The sequence below is a fragment of the Stigmatopora nigra genome, chromosome 17, assembly GCF_051989575.1.
Source record: "Stigmatopora nigra isolate UIUO_SnigA chromosome 17, RoL_Snig_1.1, whole genome shotgun sequence".
Classification (NCBI taxonomy): Eukaryota; Metazoa; Chordata; class Actinopteri; order Syngnathiformes; family Syngnathidae; genus Stigmatopora; species Stigmatopora nigra.
In genome coordinates, this window is record NC_135524.1 from 6,160,786 (window position 1) to 6,185,790 (window position 25,005).

Consider the following 25,005-nt stretch of genomic DNA (forward strand, 5'->3'; position numbering starts at 1 on the left):
AAAACACATGCATACCACACTTTTTTACAGGTAGAACTCGAAAGCGAGAACAGAATTGTAATGCATTTCATGAAGCTACAGTATGTTTAATAAATAATACTGTCCATGGCTCAAGAACAACAGGTTGCCTTTCTCCCATGACCTAACAGGCCTGTACATTATTTATTTTTTGCAGTGCAATACCATAAGGATTAAAGTTCCTTGTGTCACTGCACAAGGATGAATTATTCTGGGTAGGTGGCTTCCCATGCTTCTGTCACCAGAAATAATTGTAGGTTGGAAATTCTCCTCAAAATGGATGCATGATATGAATTTTTATTACTCCAAAAAACAATTTATTTCAATGAGGGAAAAGCATGAGGCTAACACAATCAATAATTAATTATGTTGCTTTTTTCAGTGAAAAAGAAAAAAAAGATGAAATAGTTAGACTCATATCCTGCGTGTTTCACAGAATTATTTTAGCCCCTATTCTAGAGGTAATTATGGTCTAATAGAAAATGTTGGTCGCAAATCTTACAAAACAGTGCATTTTTTTCCAACACTTTTTCATATAGTACCCAATTGGTGAAAGTTTCTGCAAATTTTGAAAATATTTTGCCCCTTTGTAGTCTTATTCGTCACCCTTGTACACTTTGGAAAAGCTTTCTTATGCTTGAATGTGACCTTGTACAAATGCCAGAGTGCACTTAAAAACTATGTTGACTACAACAGGACTTGGCATTTCTTGTTTTTTTTCTCTAATCTACTTTTGGCGGATTCTTTATTATTTCACGTTGTAATATAGGCTGCAATTCTACTTTAACGTTTGCCCTCAACTCCTCATCCCAAGCCTTCATTCACGTCCTTATCGTTTTGGAGGCTGTTGAGTGACAAGGGGATTAAGGCACTGTGGCAGATGAGAGTGCAGGTAGCGACGAGTCGAGCATAGCGAAATTAAGCAAACCTGACAGCGGCTGCTGAGTCACTTTCTGAAGGAAGGCAAGACTAGGAGCGCTGTCAAGGGAAGGCCGGAGTGCCTCTTAGACACGTTGCGGACTGGACGGTGTGTTTGTCAAACGTGATGGACATGCAGCGTATGTCACGAGGTGAAGCTTGTCTGATATTTAGGAACAATTGCTCGAGGGCGTAGAGGCGCAATTTGAGAGACAGCATGTCAGGATTGCAGATAATATCGTTTCTGCCGGGCCGTAATGGCTCATTTGCAACTCCTGCTGGATATCTCTTGCTCTTCTAACAGGCTAATGCAGGAGTGATGCCGATTTGCTGTGCAGATTGACGAAATACAGCTGTGTGTGGATCACAGCAACTCTTTGTTTAATCATGCATCTGTTTTCATCGTTTTGCTGTGAATTTAAATGTTTTTTACTAGTAGATGTTCAATCCTTTTAAAGTGGAAGGGCCTGGCAGCAAATGATTGAGCATTTCAGCCCGCCCATTTGGCATGGACTAGCAATAAACCCGTTGAAATTCACAGACAGACAGTTGGACAGCACACAATTGGAAATCTTCTAGTGGTGGCCATCTTGGGCAGTCAGCAGTTGAAAAAACAGATTTTGAAAATACTGCGCATAATCAGCACATGGTTTCTTAGAATTTACCGATACAGGTGATGCCATTTTTGTGTCTTATTGGTACTAAGACTAGTTTCTGTATCAGTCTACCTCTAATGATGATCTGATCATATCTGCCATAAGCTAAGTAGAGCACAGCCTGTGTAACAAAGTATCTATAAATTGAAAAGAGATACATTTTTCATACCCTGCCTATTCAATGATTGTATGAATTGTTATTAACAGTGTACACTAGTTATATCACACCCATCAAACTTCACCATGTGATAAAATGCAATAAAACCTAGTGTCGTTTAATCTCAAATAAAAACCTTACGGGTCGTAATTTGGTTATCTTGGGTAAAAAAAGGGGGGGGGCGCGAAAAAGACACTTTGCAGCAGATCGTAGTGAGCAAGCACTGCGTGAATATAAAACATGCATAGCCAACTGTATTACTGCAGCCATAACATAACCCAAATTTAATCTCAGGTTATGTGCCTTATAAAACTCCTTGACTATGCATAACAGCGGGGAGAAATGGCTGTTTTCTGCTCACGTCTCAGACAAGAGCGAAATGGATGTGAATGTGCAGGGGAAGCAAAGTCCAGCCTGTAGATCTATAAACACAGGGAACAAGGGCTTTGCTCCTCCAATATTGATTCAGTGTGGCTGTGAGACCTGCTTTGCACTGCAAACTTACAATCAGGATGAAAAGGATGTGTCAATATGGCAGAAATGTTTGAGACATTTCCTGTCCACTAGGAAGCAGGTTGAAGCAAGTCGATTTTGTTCCGGCAGGGTAGAGTACACTTACAAAGCAAATATTTACATGTGAGTTTGGCATTTTTTACTCAAAGGTTTGCTCTGATGTATACCCATTTTGACTGACCATTACTGAAATAATATCCATTTTGGCTAATAATGATACAGAGAGTTGTCCAACCGTGACCATGCTCTGCCCATATTTGATGACAATACTTAATATTGTTGCTTAATTCTAATTGTATTTTTTTTAAAGACACTCCTCACTATTTTCCTAAAAAACAATCTTGGATTCACGTTATAGGGCTCGCGATAATAATAATTCATTTCCTAACATTGTCAACTACAGCCATTTCACTGCAACTGGGAGGATTTGCTTTGAGTTAACACAGGCACTATTATAGAGAAAATAAAAGATAAAAAACTTGGTCTACCATAAAAAATTGCTAGCAACCTGTTGGTTCCTCTGTCACAGTGACATCTTTAACTGATACTGATTCTGAGTGGGAGCATGTCAATAGTCTCCAGATACAAAATATCTTCAAATATTACCATTGTTGTTGTTTTTGTACATAAAGCAAAGAAAAATCCTCATTCAATTTTTTTTAGGCTGGCCAATTTCTAGATTTCGATTCTCTTCACTCACTAATACAGCACACAACAATTAAAAACAACTTTAAAAAGTGAACCAAGCAGAAGCTGATGTAAAATCATCAAGCATTACCATCTAATGTTGAAGAGAGCAGATGCCCTCACAATGAATGCACATTCTCGCCGATGGTCAGAGACAAGATGGTGGCTTCCCAATCCATTTCTGCAAGATGGTCAACGATGGGGTGCCGCCAGCATCTTTGTTGGCTGCCTTCCTAAGAATGTGGCTGATGACAGATCAATGCTTCATCTTAGCAAAGCATTGCCTATTTACCAAATTTATCAGCAAATTAAGACATAAAATATGGTTGCACTTTGAAGTTGTCTGTGTGTGAGTTGTCTGTTTGTTTTTACTGCAACCACGCAAGAAACTATCATCAGATATAAGGAATGGATATTATTCACCTTAGACAGCAATGATAATAGAAAGGATCCTTCAGTTCAGTTAGTTTCCTATTCAGAAATGTTGTTATAATATCAAGATGCTCATTGGCTGACATTGAAAATAACACGTTCTCAATTCATTTATAGTAATTAAGTAATTTCAAGAGTTTTCATCTTGTTTTAAGAGCTACATTATAAAGTAGAGGGAAGACGTGTAGAGCATTTATTACGTGGTAAATCTCAACTATTGCTGCCCTTGTTTATTTGTCACTCTTACTCAGTTGATCACCACTAAAAGTATAAAGTCAGGGTGGCCAAATATGTATACAAAGAAAAATACCTTGTTATTCTTCTCCATACCCGAAAATGTGATTAGGGTCATCTAAACACTAATCAAAATCCAAGACGTATAGATTTCCACAATTGCTGCAGGTGTTCCATTGTTTACCTCACATTACTTTAAAAAACAAACATGTGTGAGTCCTTGGTTGCACATCTTGAAAATTTGAAAAAAAAATGACTCCTTGAGGGATAAAAAGAATTTGTGAAATGTTTTTATTTTTTCGCTCTCAAATGTGTCAGCTCGCGGTCACCGTTGGAGGCAAGGAGGCAGATGTGATTCCACAGAGACAAATGCAGTAAACCGACAATGCGTGAACAAGCTAGCCTAGGGTTAGGAGATAATGAGATCATGCAATATGGGCATTCTTTCTGATCGTACGACTTCCATTCATGTGTCCCAAGCTTTTGCATTGACTGGAAAGGACTTAGCATGGACTATAGTGGCTTGTATTAACTCGTTCAGGACCATCGACAATGGTAGACATCCAATTGTGGTTCATCCTTTTGTTTTAAATCTAAATTGGTTTGTCGGTAACGGACATCTAATTTATTTGAACCAGGAGTGTGACCTCAATGGCAGCCAGTCAGTTAACAGCTGATAAGAACATGGCATCACTCCTCCTGTGCATGAATGAAGACTGTGAAATATGATGCTGTCTTGAATAAATGGATGGGTAGACATTGCCTCAGTAAAGGGAAACTTGATGGTCAAGTACAAAGGTCCTGTTCCATCAAAATCCAATTTTCTACACTGTTTTATGCATACCCTACAGGTCAAAATGAGTCTGACCTATTTATGTTTGGCACTATGAGATTTGTCCGTTGATTGAAATAGTTGTTGGGAGTCAAATGTTTCTGCAAATAATCAGCTTTGAATTCAGCAAGATGTGATGGGTTTTCGCTCATTTTTCATCTCGGCGAATACATTACTGGTTGTAAAATAAGCAAGATTGTCATATGTGTGACTTCTTCTAATGGTGTATGATGATACATATTTCTTCACCAGTACATTATGGTATATACCTACTATAATACAAACAAAACTCAAACCTTTGTAAGTTAACTTTACCCGCACATTGACAGAAAATACTTGCAAATTATAGGAGCCTCGGTATCTGTTTATACAGCAATGAAATGATAAAACTGTGCTGTCTTGTAACCGCTATAGTTTCCTACTGATAGAAATAAATGCCGTCCAGTTGTTTTTGTTTGGATGGCTGCGCCGTCCTGGACTCCAGTGGTGAGAGACAATCTTTTAGTGATGACAATACGACACCCAGCCGAGTATTTTAATGAAAAGCAAATACCACTTTTTGCATTTGTGTCGTCCTGTGCATGAAGTGTGTGAATGTGTAGGCGCTCTCACGTGATCATGGCCGAGAGAACACGTGGGAAAAGCTTGTGATTGTGTGTCGTTAATGCATTCCTGCGTGAGATGTGCGCATGGCTGCCAGGCAGTGCTTTCACTGCTTCCCTCACAAGGTCACCTATGCGCACAGCTACCAGGGATTGATTTACACCAGTGCTCAATATGCATTTTCACTCTGTAATGCTACTGCTGTGTGGGTGGTGGTGGTGGCTGTGCGGCAACCTCACAACCATGTGTGTGCTGCTTTTAACAATTAACAACAACAGGCAAAAACCATAGCAAACGGTAAGGGTACAGTTTGTTAGGAGAAGTCTGCATTTGGCTGTTTAAATAATTTTGTAGGGAATAGGAAGAAAAAACAATGACCAAGAAAATCCAAAATAAACTAAAACAAACTATTGAGGGAAGTCACTATCATTTGTCGTAAAAATAAATGAATAAATAAATATTTAAAAAAAATGTCAAATATAATAAAAAGTAGAGGATTAATAAATAAACTATAATGATGTAAATATAGTGATGACAACGTGCTTATCAATAAGTGTACTGCTGCAATTGAAACTATCTTTTACAAGCTTGCTTTAAGCAATAATAACTGTGTTAATACGATAAATATTGTAATTGACTCCATATTATGTATCATATCAATCAGGTAAATCATTTCGTTTTGATACAAGGTGTATTGCCAACATTAAATCCAAATAAATATACCTTAAGCCTCTCAAGTAAAGATACTATACATGGCAGCTGTTTGATCCTGCTATAATGGAGACTCCCAGATCATTTTTGAGAAGAAGAAAAAAAACTCCTCTGAGATCTTACAGCTTCATGCACAAAGAATTAGCAGGGATCATGTCTCTTCATTTCTAAGTTGGCCAGAAATAGCAAGTCATTAGGAGAAAATGGCAAGTGATGGGCAGATTCCAAGGCCTCATGAAATGAAGACATCTTTCACACTAGTCCCAACAGACTACATGCATTTTATTTATGGTCGTTTAAGCTTAAATGTTAAAATATTGGCTAAATATTTAACTGTTTGCAGTGCAGGCACAGCTGGAAATCAAAATAAAAGGAACTTGGCAAACAATGAATACATTTGCGCTTCTAAAAAATATTTTTTCAGTGGAATGGAAGCTAGGTGACTTTCATGTAATGTCATCAAATATCTTGTCAATAGTAGACTGTCAAAGAGAAGTCATTTATTTGCTGCGCACCCTCATAGTTTAAATGGATTGGACATTTAATGCAGTCAATGGCAGCCAATATGATGTAAGCTTCTTTGTAAGATTCTTTTGTATTACACAGTGGTGTTCAAACCATGACCAGCGGGTCAGCTCTGGCAGCAAAAGATTAGAATATGTCAATAAATCAGGCCCGCACAAGAAGCTTGAGTTTAGCCTAAGTTTTTGTACTTCTAACCTTGAATACTAGATGGAGTGAGTCAATTAACTCAATGTAGAAATGTAGTCGTATTTTGTCTGTCATAAATTGACCTAAACTGTGAGAATTTTTGCTCTCTTGGTCATGATTTTGTCAGATTTTGTTTGTCCAGTAAGATATCCTTATTGTATTTGTAGCTCAACAGTATGTAGATGAATAATTAATACATTGACAAAGAATTAAAAAAATGAACTCGCTAATTAGGCGTGAGGATTCAGATCTTTCATGCTAATGGCATGGGATGACTTCAATTATTACAAATAATTTACACCACTCTATGACGCTAAGCGTGTAGTATTTGGCTGTCAAAACAATGTCTCATCGAAGCCGAGAGTGTACTTTGTGTGAATATATGCTTTGTTACGATCTGACGTGTGCCTGGCGTTTACCCTGCCAAATGTGCCCAACTCACTATTGTCTGTCAAGCTGCTGAGGCCATAATGAGATTTTTAATTGATATCTAATTAAAACTGTGTGTGCGAGAAAGGTCGAGTGTATAAGTGAATAGGCCAATGTGTGCAGAGTAGAAAAATATATATATATTGAGTAGCATTGACATCAGTTTTGAGGTAGTACATGTTGTGGTGCTTATTAAAGCGGGTAAACATAAGTCATGTCTAATCAAATAATGACACTCATTTTCTTTCTTATTGCACTATATTCAAGACATGTATAATCGAGCTATTAACCACGCTGCCTTGTTTTTAACAAATTCACTGTTGGTTCAGTGTTGACAGATTGGGCAGGTTTCTTCCGATTTTTTAAAGATGAGGTCGCCTCTTATAGGTCAAATTTGGCAATTTTGGAAGGAATCATTTTGAACAATTTGAACAGGTAAACTTGAGTGACTACACCGTAGAATTCAACTACATTGGTTGCTTTCAATAATCTCTTCTTTGCTCGAAAAACAACTTATGTAGAGACGTCTGAAGCATGACCTATGAACTGCATGTAATTTCTGATTTTAACATTTGTAGCAGTACCATTAAGTCCAACAAAATAATTGTAAATTGGATTGAAAATAGATTCAGATGTGTTAGCCGCACTAGAATTTATTTTGGATTTGCATCATATTCAGTTGTGTTTCTAATGATATCATTGTGATAGCTTGATTTTCTTTAGCTTGGTAGGTTTTGGGTTAAGGATGGAGAATGTCTTTTTTAATCTGGGATCTTTCCCGCAGAGAAATACGCAACAGACAGAAAAGATTTCGGAAGGAATCTACAGGTCAACCTGGGGTTGTTTACAAGAAATCTCTCTCACTTTGGCTTGATGGCTCCTCAGCCTGTTACGTAAACCTGACACATCCTTGTAAATGGTGTCTTAAAGTTGAAAAGATTCAGAGGATATAAAGAAAAAAGCTCATTTCCACTGTATTCCTTTTTAAATTTTTTATTATTTACAGCCTTGGGAACATGGACTTGTATTGATTATAAAGTTCCTCAACCGTACAGAAAGTGTAATCTGACAAGTTTTTTTATGACACAAGGGCCATCTAACCCAACTTTTTATAGATGAGGGAGTTAAGTTAACCTCCAAATTCCAGAAAGAAAAAACAAATACTTGCAGTAATACTCTGCCGTGAAACAATGTTGTGAAAAAGAGGAGCAAATGTTGATAACGTTATTTTGTTTAGAGTTGAGCCTTATTGTAACTTTCTATTGTATGGCGATAAATATCGGACTGAAGATGAAAAGTTGTAGTCATGTGCTGTCGTATTGTAAAGCTAATGTATTACAGCTATAGTTGGACAAAATCCGACCGTAGCTCCAGAGGAAACTTGCAGTAATGAAGTGTCATTTTCTAAAGCGATTTTGTGACATAGATACATTTCTTACACAAGGGAAGAGCTGCAGTACTGCTGCGTCGTATTGTGAAGCACTATTACGACAAAGACAAATGTCCCACCTACAGAATTCCAATATATGTCCTATCATGAAGTGACAGTGTTACAGACGAATATCATACAGAGTAGAAAAGTTACAGTGATATAACTCATTGGCCTGCCATTGACGACGCTAGACGTCTCTCATGGCTGGTCCTCCCCACATATTGGACGCCTATTCATGATAAACTCATTTATACTGTTTTTTATGAGCTATTTCATCAACTTCTGACTTGTGCACAGTGCAGGAATTAATTTAGCATCCATCATTATTTGCCAAGTTGAGCATACGACATGCACTATTTATCCAATTCACTACAGAGAAAACTTTGGATCTCCTGTGCATCTTCTATTTACAGCGTGAAGATCATTTTCTTGATGACAGATGACAATTATCGAGGCTGTTCCAGAACTCTGATTTCTGTCTAACGGTGGCTTTTGATACAGTTGGGTGGGGAGGGGTGTACGACAGCCCAGTGGGATTCGACTGTTGTGTTCCGCTTAATAATCCAAATCCTCCTCTGCTCCCACCCCCCCTTAGGCCCACTTCAGATATTTGATTGCTCCTTGTATTGTTATTACGTTTAGATGCTACATTTTCATAATCTGCTGGTGTGCGCTCAGAGCAGAAGTGAGGCATACAGTTGCTCTTCCAAAAATCCCGAAGATTATCAAGGCCAAACTTAATCCACAAACCACCATGCTCATGTTTATGCACATCTATTAGCACTGCATTTGTGTTTGTGTGCGAAAAATAAATGTAAACATGTCTCAGTCTATTGCTGGAAGGAGTCGGCAGGGGACAAATAAATGTAAGCATTATTATGCTACATTGCCTTTTAAAGCACACATTGTAAAATTAAATATTCAGGAATAATCTACAAAATATTAGTATCCTATCGTGCTGCAATGGTGTCACATATGTAGTCCTGGAGATGAAAATGGCTAGCTATAATACAGTGTAATATGAAAGCCTTGGGGTGTCAAATACAAGTACCCAACAAAAGAGTAGTATAAAGTAGTGTGATGTGTGATAAATGTAGTGTGAAGATACATTGAAAAGAAAATTGAAAACAAATATTGTACTGTAAACAAAGTTACAGTAATGCAGTGCTATATCGTAAACTTAGTTTAGATAATATTATATTAATCTCTAAAATGATTTTCCAAATGTAAAACTGGCATTTTAGGAAAATATAGGAAGTGTGTAGAATACCAATAAAATAAGGGTTAAAAAATATTGACAATGAGAAAACTAAAGGATAGAGAAAATGAGAAAACTAAAGGATAGAGAAAAGAAATTATGTCAGATTAAAATTTATAACCACATATTATATCAAATATCTAAGAAAGAAGAACTCAATGGAAAATGGAAAATAAATGTTGGGCAGTATGATTATATAGTCATAAAATACATTCATTATTACAATTAAAAAAAATAACCCCTGATATAAACCCTATCGTTTCATCTATCATAGAATATATTAGAATAATGACTATAGTAACAAAATATCCAAGTTGAACGAATGCAATGCTGTCTGGTTTTGTGTTTTGACAACATCGCCAAATGTCTAAAGAAAAATAAATTGCAGTATTGAGTTATGAACCACTTAGAACAATCAATAAACATAATGACTTTTACAAGAGACTTTCTCCACATTTCTTTGTGGCAAGATAAGTGTATGGGATGATTGTAATACAACAACGGGCTTTACGGAAAAATGCAATTTCACCAACCATTTGTTGCTTGTTAGCTTTTATGGCCTATTTTGTGTCACATTACCCTTTGCAGCATGTAAACATTAGGTCTTTATTGAAACAAAATGCTGGGGCTAGACCCCTTTTATTCGTATTCGTCTTTTGGGTTCAAATATAGCCTCATTGTTGTAGACTGCCTGGAAGTAATGTAGAAGGTAAACCTTATTTAGAATATTAAAAGTACATTTGATTGGACTTTTTTTTGCATTGAACTATTTTTATTATGAGATGCTATTAATCAGATGATGGTACTTGAAAATCTGAAGTCCACTACATTGTAGATAACTGTTGTTAGTGGAATGGCATATTGCCAAAATAGACAGGTGTACAATTTCCTTATCACGTTAAACTGCTGCCAGTAAACCTTACTGAGAAGAGCCATTTGTCCAGTTTACTGCAATTTGTTCAGATATTCCACTACGAGTAAAAGTGATTGAGTATTACAATGCTATCCTTTTACAACGTGCATCTTACGGGTCATTGGACAGCGAATGCAAGCTTTCTTTATGCTCCTCCCAATCAGATTTTGTTCTCACTCTCACTTTAATGACCTGATGGGACAGCTAAGAAATGCATCTGTCCAATTTCTTGCATGTCAGCACACCATCTGCTGCACAATCAACATGAAAGACTGGGGGAAAAAAGTAGTATGTGATTAAACTTTTCTTTGTCACCACCACTTAATTTTTGAGGATTTTTGGATCACTTCTGTTGACAAAAACAAGTCTTGATGTGTCTGCCTGTGATGGATGCCAAAGATTGAATATAATTTGCCACTGGATTCAATGCCATTGACGATTATCGATGACCAATCCCATGGCAATGCAATGAATTTATCACTAGTAAACATCCAATCAATTTGTTTACTGCAATCCCTCCCAGTTCAAATAAACTCGATATCTATCGACCTTAATGGCGCAGCAAAGGAGTTAAGGATTTTTATTTTTTTTGCCAACCCCACTGATGTAAAACTCATCAAAAGCAGGCTCTTCACATCAGAATATCTTTATTGTATCCCTTTAATGGTAGACTGCGGTCAAGGGCCATTGTTATACGTCTTGCTGTGGCCGTTTGGCATGAACATAAGCTTTTTATTCGAGAAAAATGTCTGTCGTTGCCCCTCATAAAATGTTTTAAGCTCATTTTTAGTGGTGAGTTAAGGCATGCCGCCAATGTTTTAATGTCAAACAATGTGTTCATCTTTTTCAAATCTATCTAAAATGACTCCCTTAACGTCTACTTTAATGTTTGACAAATAAGCATTGTTCTCAATGTTATTTAGGCACAACAATACACATTTTAAATGTTCTTATTCTCTTGCGATAGGTGACAGAGACACGCACAGGCCCACTGGGATGCAGCAGCTACGACAATCTGGACTCGGTCAGCTCCGTCCTGCTGCAGAGCCCCGAGAGCAAGCTTCATCTGCAAGGTAAACAAAAAGCTGTCGCGTTTGTATTAACCGTGTGACACTGTCACGCCTGAGTAAACTCAATTTTGTCTCTCCGAAATGGTACAGAATGATTCATTGTGCGCAGCTCTCTGGCTGCCTTCAGTACTAGAACTGTAATACATAACAGTATTTATATCGCCAAAACGATATAAAACTTTATATCAACATTTCACTTGTCTATAATTATCGCCATCAGTACAACTGTGCAAATGCACATTTTGACAGCTGGTGGAGTCCAATTTGGGTCAAGTTGCTATATTGATTCTATATGTCAGTGTGGTACCACAAATCAACTTAATACTTTGCCAAATGTATGTGAGTAATGCATGCATTACATTTGGAAATTAGCAACCCATTTTCCACAGGAAAAAATGGCTATTAATTCCAGTATATATTCAATGAAGTATTATTAACTAAATTCTACTTCTGTTTATGCTAAATAGGTTTGGGTCACTGCACTACTTTCAATATTTAGCAATTATTGTACCTCAATTTAATATGAATGAAAGAAAAACAAGTGATTGTGGTCCCAAGCAGTAATAATTATTTTTACAATTTTTCACCAAATAATTAAACATACTTTACACTGTGGCATATTGATATACCCAAATATGAAATGCCCCAATATTGTGTCAAGATTTTTTTGGCATATTGCTCAGCATAAATGGGCAGCAATAGACATCTGATCCATTTGAAGTGGAAAGGTTGGCGGTGACAATTTTCATTGGGTGCCACCCTCCCATTTCAAATGGATCAGATGTGTTCTAACGATGACTCATTCAAATTCACAACAGACGTGTGAAACGTGCCATATGATTGAACATCCATCATTGTTAATGACACTAAAGCATATGTGCATATACGATGTCTAATGTACATACAATAGCTAACATATTATCACCGAAATGAAGCAGAATAGAAACCGATGGAGGCGTTTCTTTGAACGTTAAACTTTAACGGCCCAGCGGTTAACTTATTTGAAGATCTTAAACAATGTTGCAAACTAATTACCTGGGCCAGCAATCGATGTCAAAGACAGAGTGCTGTATAATCATCGGTCAAGTATTTGAACAGAGTGATTGCTTCTTTTGATCTAGTCCAGTTTACCGAGCCGATTACGAGCAGCTGGAAATTCTCAAAAGACGCATTTTCTTCATTACAACGCCTGCGATGGTCTTCCCTTTTAACATAGAGATTGTTATTTGTCCTCTAAAATCAGAAGCGGCTTTGTCAATGGAGCGATTTAAGTTATCTTTTGCTCTGTGGATTCCAAAGGTTTATTCTCAAGTACTTGCTTTGTTCCTTGTAAGTTTTCTTCAGCAGACTGTTGATGACAGACTTGATGCTACTGGTACTCGAATACATTGTTGAGCTCATTTTTGTCTCGGGCCACATTGTTGTCAGGGTTTCCTTCAAAGGGCCATTATATTGGTAGCACCATATAAAATATTTCACCCATTTGGCTGCCATTGAAGGTGCTGGATGCTCAATGTATTTTGACTGGAGAGGGCCAATGCCTATTGTAGCACACTAGCGCCTGTGTTATTAACTTATATACATGTATGTGTATATAAATGAGTTGTTCGCAATTTATCTTTGAATATAATGACATTTTAGCTATTGAAAGTCCAACTGAAAGTGTTTTTCTAAGTAATGAATGTTAATTTTAGGCCCTTTTAAGTAGAGGTAGATGGTTTGACTTAAAAAAAATTAAGCATAACAGAAGGTTTCAAAGCAATGACACTTTATACAGCTCAGAAAGAAAGACCAATTCCCTGCAGAGTACTTTGAAGGTATGCACCAAGAAAATAATGACATCCACTTATTTAATTTGCCCATTTTGTCATAAGCGGTAGTCTTCGTGTAGCAATTAGTTTTCTTTTATCTCCACTATATAGATTGTTTGTATGCCTCTCCAAGGCAGACACGTGGCCCTTCAGCAATTTATTCTACTTGGAACATCAAATCCGCAAGGTTTAAACCTTTTCATTTGCACAGTTTACTTGACTCGGTTTGACTTAGCCTGAACTAAACATAATGTTGATCGGATTAAAGATTTGAACAATTTTATTTTGCTTGTCTTTTGACCTGGCTGGTATTTCGACGTGGCAGAGAGGTCACTGACAATTTCCTGGGGTCTTCGCGACAATCATTTTTTGTGGGATTCAATTCATATGGACATTGTCATTTTTGAGCATGGGACACAATAGTGGATTACGAAGGGATTTAACATTCAGTTAAGCGAAAAGACCTTTGTGTATATATGTAACTCTTTATATGGCACTCATTTAACAGTCAATAGGTTGGTTATTCCTTTTTTTAATTTCTTTCTTTAAATATGGTTTTAATTGTGAGAAACTCAAATTATATCATTGCAATGTTTTAATTTTTCTTTGGATTATTTTAAATTTAAACACAGTCATTTAAAAAAATCTTTAATTAAAAATAATGATTAAAAACATTGAATTTATTATAATTAAGATCCTTAAAAATATATATGTTACACCACTTGAAGGATAATTTGGAAAGTAAGTTGATATCAATAACTGAAAGTGACAGATGCTTTATTTCTTTGGATAAGAAAAACTAAATCCTATTGGAAGCTTTGGCCATCTGGATCACTTTTGAAACCCTTAAAGCCATTCAATTTGATTTTTTCTTTCTTTCTTTCTTTGAGGAAAAATAAGTTACTGGACTTTATAAGAAATGCTTCCCCCTTAGTTAAGCTTTCAAAGGCCCCATCTTTTATGACAACACAAAGGATAGCAAAGTTTCTGAAGAAAAACTGACAGTGGCTAGCTTTAAGCATCACTTCCCCCTTCTTTGAATACCTTCCCTTGCATCCCATTTGAATATTTTAGAGAGCACTTGAATCGATTAAATTAAAGAAAAAAATAATAAACGCATATCAATAGGAAGAGACCCAGTGTCCTAAAACACACATAAATGTACTTAAGTTAACATGAAGTAAGTTTATCTCAACTGGAAGTGACCCAGACACAGAACAGAACCTCTATTTGTGTTGTCATTGCAATTGACAATATTACTATAAAATATAACAATGCACCTATTTAATATAACAATTTAAAGTTATTTTATTAATTAAATTATTTTCTGATGACCAAAAATAGCGACTTGCCTTATGAAGTGTGGTTTGATGTACGGAATTTTGAATATAGCGACCCCTGTCCCTGAAAGTGTTCAGTGGAATTGACTTAATTTCATCAAAAAGTTACATAGCAATCCCCAAAATCATCTGTAAGTGATCAAATATCAACAGGAATGGACCTAAAATAGACAGGAAGAATGCATTAACACCTAGCTTCTCCTGTAATGGCATCCATTGATAAATAATATATTTCTTTAAATGCCAAAAAGTTAATTGTCTAGTTAAAGGATTCCTTTCAGGCAGCCTGAACCTAACATTCACACTGGTCAGGTTTTGGATGCAGATTAAACATACAATATAAAATGACTTTCTATTCTACCCCGGAGACATTCTACTAAGGATCCGAATATTCAAAAGGAAATATGTTATTCTCTCACCCTGGTGGTCCCTGTGTGTTTTCAAATTTCTTTTTTCTGTAAGCAGGCTAGGCTGCGAGCCACTGATAACAATGTGAATATATGACACTCCCTCTATGTGCCTCCTGTTTGCACTTCAATATTGATGCGAATATTCTGTTGGACACAAATCCAGCTGCCTATCGAAGCCAAAAAAATACTACTCTTGTACTTCCCTCTGCAGATTTCAAATAGTTGCCCATTAGACCAACAGCTTGAGTTTCCTTTTTTCTTCCTCCGATAAATCTACCAAATTAACGGCAGTGGTGAAAGTACTTTTTCTTTCCATATTTCACACAGCTTTGATCAATCAAGTGCGAGACCGTTATTGGTGTCAATTAAATGTGGCCGCTGAAGAGTTTCTTTTGTACTTATGCTTGTTCCACATTCAATCACAACATTGAATGGGATCATTAGAGCATCTTTTTCAACTATTTTAAGAGTTTATTGCTGCTTCAACATAGGACACGACTGAGTTGTCAGTTTTTATTGCTGTGATCACTAAAAAGAACTAAAGAAGTAGGTTATTATTGTCATTTCTGGTTTGATTAACATGCACTTGGCATATTGTTTTCTTTTGATATGTTGGTAAAGGACTTAGTCAATTTCTCAATTTGTATAGTATAGCAAATAAGTTATGCATTTTGCCATTACAGATATTTGGATAGGGCAGCCCGGTGAGGCGAGTGGTTAGCGCGTCGGCCTCACAGCTCTGAGGTCTTGGGTTCAAATCCAGGTCACGTCCACCTGTTTGGAGTTTGCATGTTCTCCCCAGACCTGCGTGGGTTTCTTCTGGGTACTCTGGTTTCCTCCCATTTTCCAAAACCATGCATGGTAGGCTGATTGGACACTCTAAATTGCCCCTAGGTATGGGTGTTAGTGTGAATGGTTGTCCGCCCCCTCGTGCCCTGCAATTGGCTGGCCACCGATTCAGGGTGTCCCCCGCCTCTGGCCCGGAGTCATCTGCTATAGGCCTCAGCACCCCCTGCGACCTTAATGATGATAAAGTGGTTCAAAAAATGAGAAGAGTTAGATGAGAGGTATTTGCATAGTTAGAACCACTGAATGTATCTTTAACATATATGTCCAGAATTTTAATTGGTGTAATTTTTAAATTGTTCTTGGAAAATTTCAATTAGTCAGACGTCCAATCCATTTGAACTGGGAGGCCTTCCACTTGAAACAGATTGGACGTCTATCGTCGTCCACGGCAGCCAATGAGCTAACATTGTGTCCAAACCATTTTGCCAGTCCCTGTCTGCAATCAAAACAAAAAAAATGACCTTCCACCAGAAACGGGTGACATCACTTTGTGACACAAGAGTGAGGTTGCCGTTCCACACAAATGACAGCCTGCAGTTGGCAAAAGGGAGCCAAGAGGAGAAGATTAATGGCCATGCCAGCCCGAATGGAAACTTACCCTTGATTGACCACTTCCAATTGAAGCCTGACCTGCGGGTCAGTCACAGAAGATTTCATTAGGTACTGGAGGGGCTTTAGCCATGTTTGAGTAGAAAACGTGCGCAGCCATCCATCTTGAAAATGACCTCGTTTTTATCTGTTCTCCGGCCAAAGGGTCGCGTGTTTTAATAAAGGAAATCGATATGGCAGTTCAGTTTCGCCGAATACTCTTAAGAGATGCTTCACGAGCACTCAAGATTTACTATACGTGCTCATTTGCGTGTGTCACTGGTTTGATGGAATTGGTTCCATGAAATGATAAATTCCAAGTAGAGAAAACAATTTGCTAATTATTTGCCATGGAAGCTGTTTACTGTGAGTAAGCCAGCAAATCAATTCCTCCACACGTCCGTTATTAAAGAAAGGAAATTTATTTTTCTGTTTGTGTTAGCAGCATTCTTCACAAACACACACAAAAAAAATTAAAAATGAGGAACGCAATGGAGCAACAGCGCAATGAGTATCTAATTCATCACGCCGCTCACGACTTGCCTACAGGGCCACTTTAATTTATTTTCACTTCACCACTTTGAAAACTGTTGGCTCAGGCTATTGGAACATATTCATAAATCTTACGCGATAGGCTCGTGGCTCTTCCGAGATAGACTCTTGAGAAAATGCGGTAAAGAGACGAGCGAGAGAAAGCACGCGCCGCGGAAGACAAACTACTCGGCTTTTGTTTTGATGACTATTTATCGGCGGTGGTATTGGCAGTGATTGGATCCTTCTCAGATAATGTCTTTTTACATTTCTAATGCTCTGTTGATTATGTTTTAACTCATTGACAACAATAAATGTCCTTTTGAATTGGGGAGAATGGCTGCGAAAGTGCCATAGCGCCTTATCTACTATCCAATCCATTTTGACTGGGATTGGGAAATTAACATTCACAGCCAGTCCTGCCATTTTAAATGAATTGGATGTATAGCGTTGACAATGGTGGGAAATGAGTTAATTGTGGATCTGTTCCTTTTTAACTTTGGTGTACGTATGGGTCATTTATTTCTTATTTTGGGTCACTTTATGTTGTTTTGGTTCCTTCCTGTTACTTGGCGGTAATTGGAGGATGTTTTTGTTGTAAAGTATGAATGATTTATGCAGTATTTGGACATTTTTATGCAATTTTTTTACATCTGTGTTTATATATTTAGAAGTAGAGGATCCCTTTTGATAAAACAAAGTGCTTGCTAAGATCATTCATGGCAATGTCGGCTAATCTACTCATTTTACCTGTGAACTTGTACTTCAGGGTTAAGTGCTGCTGAGATTGTGAAAGTTCTTCAAAAGTGCCATTCTGAGCCATACTGCCACTCATAGAGCGTCTTATGGAAAAGAACTGAAAAGTGGATAAATAGCAGCTTTGGCTGCTCAGATGTGTGCGAAATGGTCCGACACAGCAAATATTCCGATGATATGCCGCCTCTGGTTAAAGCCTCGACAGGCAGAATAGCGTTTCCGTTTCCCAACCTATAAAAATACAAGAAGCAATAATCCACATCGGAGGTCTTTGGCTTTGATAACGATAACCTGCAATTTTCTTTTAATGTCCTCGTCTTCTTCTCCTTGCCTCATCCTCTTCCCATTCAACTAAATGCACTTTATTGCACCGCTGGATTAAGTAATGATTATTTTGCAAAATTGCGGGCCACACAATGGTCAATTAATTTGTAATGAAACACTGACTTATGAGGCGAAGCGTGGCATCGCAAAAAGCAGGCAGCCGCTTTGCAGTTACAAGCGCATCCCCCCTACACCCCCACCATCTATCAGCATTTAAAAACAGTGCATGCCACAAGGAGACATAATAGAAAGGCAAAGTCACTGTAGAGTTCATGGCCATTGTCACCATTCGCTGGTCTAGAATTAAGCGTCTTCATTGACTTTAATGCTTTTTATAGTGGCGCCCCGAAGGTCAAGATTTGCCCATTTGAAACTATAGAATAGAATTTAAGGAGCGATAAAGTACTAAAGCCCTAAACAATAGGTTAATTTTATTAAATATTCTGTTAATGTTTTAATTCCTAATCCTTTATTAGGCAAGTGGCTATTTTTTGGCATTAAAATGACCTTAACATTAACATTTTGAACTAATGATGAATGTATTTTATGGAGTAACTGATTTGGGGCATCATATTCATATTTCTATTGATTTTGATGAATTTCTAGGTCACTTGCTATTGATGTTGAAAGATTTCTAGGTCAATTCGTTCCTAACACTGGCTTATGTTTTTTAAAGTTTGGGACATTTCCAGGTCACTTGATGTTCATTTTAGGTCAGTTTTTAGTCCAATTTATATAGACTTTGAAATAGTTTTACTCTCAGATGGCATAGTTTAAATTTCATCCAGAATTCATTATGGTTACTTAAATGACAAAGTATTAACAATAGGTACATTAAAATATATATATATATTTTTTTAACCATGTAATTTGCATTGAAAAAAGAACCCAAAAAAATGTCATTTTTGGTACAGTACTCTATTGGGCAATGTGAGTACAAGTACCCCACCATTTATGCTATTTCTTGGTGTTATTCCTACATGTGCGCTCAATGCACCACCTTCTTAAAGCTCCAGCAAAATTCAAACATTTTAGACGGACCCCTGAGATTGGGTGTGGGTTCTTGTCCCATGACAGGCTTTTAGGTTTCCATCACATTACCTTTAAAGATACGACTGCTCTCAAAGTGTCAAGATTGGAAACATACGCTGTCAGATCAAACACTTACAGTGAGTGTAGACATTTATTGGAGGATGTCAACATCAGATAATCTCCAGCTTGTAAATCATTTTGTACATTAAAAGTGTTTCTCTTTACTGTAAATCTACAATTGTGATGTCTAATTGACAGTTAAGAAACATGCAAATCTTCTAAAAAAATAGATATTTCAGAATTATCTTGGGATACAGCGAATAGTTCTCTGTCACATCGTTGGTTATAATGTGACCGAACATGTCCTGTTAGGCTATTTAGTTTAAGAACAATAAAAGCCTTACACAGGTCTTCCACATGGTTTCATGTGGCTATTTATTCCTCCATTTACAAAGCAGACAGTATCATTTTAAAGTGACAAATGAGACTTTATTTCTTGGCAACAGCAGAGGATTTATTCACAATTAAAATCCTTCCTGCTTAACTACTTCACACAAATACCATCAGAGACTCAATAGCATCATTTTATCTTCAGGTCTCAGGAGAAATTTAGAATTCCACTCTAATATCAAGAACACTTCCCGAGTGTCAGTCAGGAGAAACAAATAAAAAGCACATTAATGTGCCACATCAATTAATTTTGCAAAACCAATTCAAGAAAAACAAAAAACATTTTGACACTGACCGGAATTGGAAGCCAGGTTCTTGTAAAATATTTCTTTTACTGAATTGAATGATGACTGTCAGTGAACTTCACCAAGGCAGCCAAAATTGACTTTTCAATAGAATTATTCTCAGTATATTAACTCTTTCAGGGTCATTGTCAACGATACAGAGTTCTTCATTAGTCGATGTCCAACCGTTTAAAGTGGGGGGCCTGGCAGCAAATTAACGCAGTGCAACCGTGGCATTTCCAGCAATCGAGTCGATGCGCAGTGACTGAATGTGAGTGCACAAAAGGTGAAGTCACAGGAGTTAGTGATGGAGTGAACGTGAGCCAAAGGTCACGTGGCAATGCACGGCGGGAGCACAAGTGAACGTAATGAAGTCAGACAGAGGTGCAAAGAGTAGAGACAAAGTCGACGAGCAAAAAAAGAGAGCACGGCAACTGAAGTGACGGATGTCGATGCGAGACTCGTAGCTCCTGAAGTACGGTCGGAGGATGACGAAGGAAGGAGAAGGATAGGCACTCTTGTTATTGTGCAGCAGGCCCCGCTGGCACCCAGCTCCGTCAGTGAGCGGCGTTGATCCGTGAACTTGCCATCTGGATTGTCCCACAAATCACATTAAAGTTTCAAGTCTAGGAATACATCAAGCTAAATGAATATTGGATTTGCTGGCCACAGACAGGCCTGATGGAGAGAGAGAGAAAAGGGCCAATGCAATACAACTCTTTTGTGGTCAACATCTTGAACTATCCATGCACTTTGCCCTTTCTACAACCCAACCTCACCTCCCCTTCAACTAGTTGACGGTCATTGTGCAGTGTGTACGGAAGAAGACGCAAAATAAATCACAGTCGATTCACTTTACGGGGTTCTCGTAATAGGTTCAAACGATGGTGCGTTTTAAGATGTCACTTCTTCTTTGGGCCATTTGAGCGTAGAAGACTTAGGCAGAGTATGCCCACACTAGACTTTGTAACTGCCAAGTATGGAGACTGCATTAGAACTGAATACCTGCTTTCACTCATAATAACAGAAGATTACCAAGAAACCTGAACTGTTATTTAGCTTCGGGTAAAGGAAACATTTTCCAGTAATTAAACAGCTAGGCTGTGTTAGTACTAGAAGTAAATGTAGTGGTACTTACACAGCTTGGCAACATTCACATCCGGCATGCAACTCAGGCTTCTGTACTCATTTTTATTCTTCTTTTTCTGTGTGATGTGTTATCAGATGATGCCAAAACTCAACCAATAGCACATTGCTTGAGAGAATTAAATTAAATTAATAAAGAAATACAATTAGTGCTGTAATTTGTTAAATATTCCTTCAAGGCATATCATGGAGAGTCACTGTTTTATAGATATTGCGGGTACATATTTGGGGGAAAAATAGCGCATATGTGTAATTGATTGAGTTAAATGTTGCTTAACATATAAAGCTACCAGCCCGTTCATATAGTGCTGTTTTTTTTTTCATTTCATGCTTGATTGGAGTTTTACTTTGCTGTAGTTTGTGCTTTTACTCACTACTAGTTGCAGTAAGTGTTTTGTGTTCTTTTAGGGAATATTAATTATTTAGCTAAGCGTACCGAATATGCTGTGTATAGTTGTAGGCTAAATGGCAAAATGGTGGTGATTATTAAGATCTTAATTAACTTTTCAGCTCCCCGGTTTTTTCATTAACATATTTTGCTAGTGAAAATAAGTAGTTTTAATTGAGGTGTGCATACAACAGACAATGTTTGAGTTAAACAGCGAGTTATTCAAGCATCCAAGGAATAATAATGCACTTGTTTTCACTTTCATTTCAGCTACATTACATTTATTTGGCATGAATTCATTAAATGTTTTTGCAGCTTTTGTTCAAAGTAATACATGCATGGAAAATAGAAGGGTGGAAAAATCATTCCGTACGATATTATGTTGTGGCTCCTGCGTGCATATTTTCTGCTGAGGCAACATTTGTGCTCAGGTAAAACCGATTAAAATATATATGTATATTTATATATATATTGCTTTCCAAACAACTTGTACGAAAAGGACATGAAAAAAAAACTATTTAGGTCCTTTCCGGTCCAGTGGCTTGTAGAACTGAGGATTTATTTTCCAAGGCCTGGTTGAAGAAAGAGGTTTTACTGCTGCACAACTTTCATTTCTGAGATCTCTTGAGAGATATCAATTGGCCCATAGTCCAAAAATTATACGTTTGGAGACAGTAGGATGGGCTGAAAGGCACTTTGGCTTCCACTTGTTGGCCTTTAGTTTATATACCAAACTAGACAAGTTCAATCAAACTTTACAGTTGTCTGCCTTGCAATTAGTAAATAACATATTACACTTTCAGAGAATCTTGAGAATATTAACGGTGGAAAATCAGTATTCAAGTGAAATATATATGTACTCTTTGTAAATTTATGACCAGTGAAAAAAAACTCACATAATGAGTACTTGCAATGTCTGTTTTCTTGTTTTTGAATCAATTGTCTTTCCTCTGCACAACTTCATCTAAATATTCTGTACTATAACCTCTTACATAACCATATTAGGTCAAGAAAATAGATACATTTTTTTCTGGCTGAAAAATCTATGGAAAAGAGTATGAGTGACCTCTAGTCGAGAAAACATATTTGCTAACATGAAATTAAAACAATAATTTTTGTTATGGTTTGTGGTCGATCGGGAGAGAGGTTAAAGTTTGCACTTCTGAAGAATGTTGACAAGAGCATATGTAAAATAGTGTACAACAACATTCTGCATTTTTCGTTTTATTTTCTTATTGAAATGTCAAAGTGCTAATAACACATTGAAAACTGTAAAACTCCTCAAGTTACCAAAGACAGTGTCTAATTATTCTATATGGTTAAATCAACATAATCCGCCTTCTCACTCAAAGTCATCTGAGGTAACCTCCAGGTGACCTCCTACCAAATGAGAGCATGGTCCATAAGAAATTGATGTTATAATCTTCCCCTCATTATGTTTTAATTGACATGTTTGGTGTTTTTCAGGTCTTCAAGTCATATTTCCAGATTACCTGCAAGAAAAGTTTGTCCAGTCAGCTTTGAGTTATATAATGTGTAATGGAGAAGGGGAATACCTGTGCCGAAACAACCAGTGCATCTGCCAGTGTGCTGATGAGTATCCCCAATGCAACTGTCCCATCACCGATATCCAGATAATGGAGAACACAATGCTGGGCATGGCTGATTCATGGGCATCCTCTTACAAAGACTTTGAGAATTCTGGTGAGTAGTTAAGAATACTTTTGGTGTTTGCCAGAGCCAATCAAGACTTCTAAACTTTAAAATATGATTCTTTGCCAAGTAAATTCCACCACACCTTTGAATTTATGCTGCCAAAAAAAGCAGTGGTTAAATTTCTTTAGGGGTCCAAACCCCCTACCATCATCTAATTGTAAAACCTTTTTTAATGGATTAACGGTCATAAAACAGGTCATGAAATACGGTACTTGCAATTTAAAGTGTAATAAGTGCTGATCATAGTACTGTGCCCATGACTGGATCAGTGGCGTCATAGTATACAAAGAAGAGAGATTCAGGTTTTCTCCCAAATGTTTATAATCCTACCAGGCTGTCAGTCTTAAATAGTGCTACACAAATATACCAAAAAATATTCATTTACACATTATAAACACTGTTAATATGTTTGAAGACACCACAAAGACGGCTTATCTTCTATATGTGGACATACTTGTGCGAACACTCTACCAATGCATTGAAATGCATTATTATTTTTGTTTAATGTGCCATTTTATTGTTAATGGATGCCTATTATATTTTTTTAATGAATCGTTGCCTACCATTGGCAAAACTTGGTGTCCAAGTCAATTAAACTGGGCTGATTGGCTAAAATGCGCATGTTTATGTACCATTGGCATTGCTGTATGTCTAATCCATTTGAACTGGCAGTGGTAACCCAAATGGATTGGGCATCTAGAGCCATCAAGGGGCACATAGTGAGTTAACATTTTCTTTTAAAGACTTTCTAAAGACATTTTGTGTTTTAGTTATAATCCATCTTTTCACATAGGTGCTTCAGGGAAAACTTTGACATTAGTGTTTTCATTTGATTAATCGTCAGTACATTTCATTACTTTTTCCGGGAATTTGTATTAGAGTGCAGATCCATTTATTTCCCTCACATACACGGGGTGACAGCTGTCGAGCCGACGGGGGGGAGGTAGATGCTAATTGTCTTATGAGGGTGTCTGATTCAGACGACTCTTAATCGTGAGCCAACACCCCCACGGCGGCTCATCGAGTGAAAGGTTGAGGGTGGCATGTGACATCGATGAACGCTGGGTGGAGCAAAGATAGCGGGTAGGAGGAGACGGACTCTGGTGTCTTTGAAGAAAACGAGCAAAGCAGATCTGACAAGCCTTAGGAGGACGGAGGGAAAAGTCTGAGAAATGTCTCAGCTGAGGCTGGAGGAAAAGGAAAAAAAAAGCACTTCTGCCATTGTGAAGTAGTGGAGTGTAGAGGGCATCGCTATATTACAAATTGGCCTGTAGCTTCTTTCAGCTCATAAGATAATCATAGTGCGCTCAAGGTCAAGTTGGCTTTTCTTATTTGCCTTGCATGAACTATATTATTGTAACAGTACGTGACAAATTGTTTAGCTTTGCTTATGGGGTTGGTTGCTCCTTTTACATTCGTTTTCTATGGCATGTATCCTCATTCGTGGGTTTGTTTTGACAATAGCTTGTAAGGTCATCTGGGACAGCGGTGTCAAACTATTGACCCTAGAGCCAGTTCCACCAAATGTGTTTTTTTATAAAACCTATATATACTTTTTGTAAAATGTTATTAACCTGAGATTATTTAACTTTTTTGCTTTTTAAAAATATTATTGAAACCTTTTGATGGCTATTGTTGTGTTACATTCCAGATTAAAGTCACGCAATATTTGTTTATTTCTTTTTTTAACAGAGACGCCTCAATCATGGCCAACTTTTTTTGGTGTGTTTTTTTAACTGAGGCTGACAGGTAATCTTGCAAATCTAGTCAAGTTGCTAACCAGATTTAAATTTGCAGATGCCTTGA

General features: G+C 37.3%; 1 protein-coding gene across 1 annotated transcript in view; it reads left to right on the forward strand.

Moving 5' to 3' along the window:
- The window catches only part of brinp1 (bone morphogenetic protein/retinoic acid inducible neural-specific 1), an 84,165-nt gene that overhangs the window by 51,027 nt on the left and 8,133 nt on the right, over positions 1-25,005 (forward strand). Inside the window, exons 5-6 of the mRNA XM_077737592.1 lie at positions 11,472-11,577; positions 22,951-23,187. Of these exons, the coding sequence (XP_077593718.1) occupies positions 11,472-11,577; positions 22,951-23,187 (343 nt within the window). The remainder of the gene's footprint in view (positions 1-11,471; positions 11,578-22,950; positions 23,188-25,005) is intronic.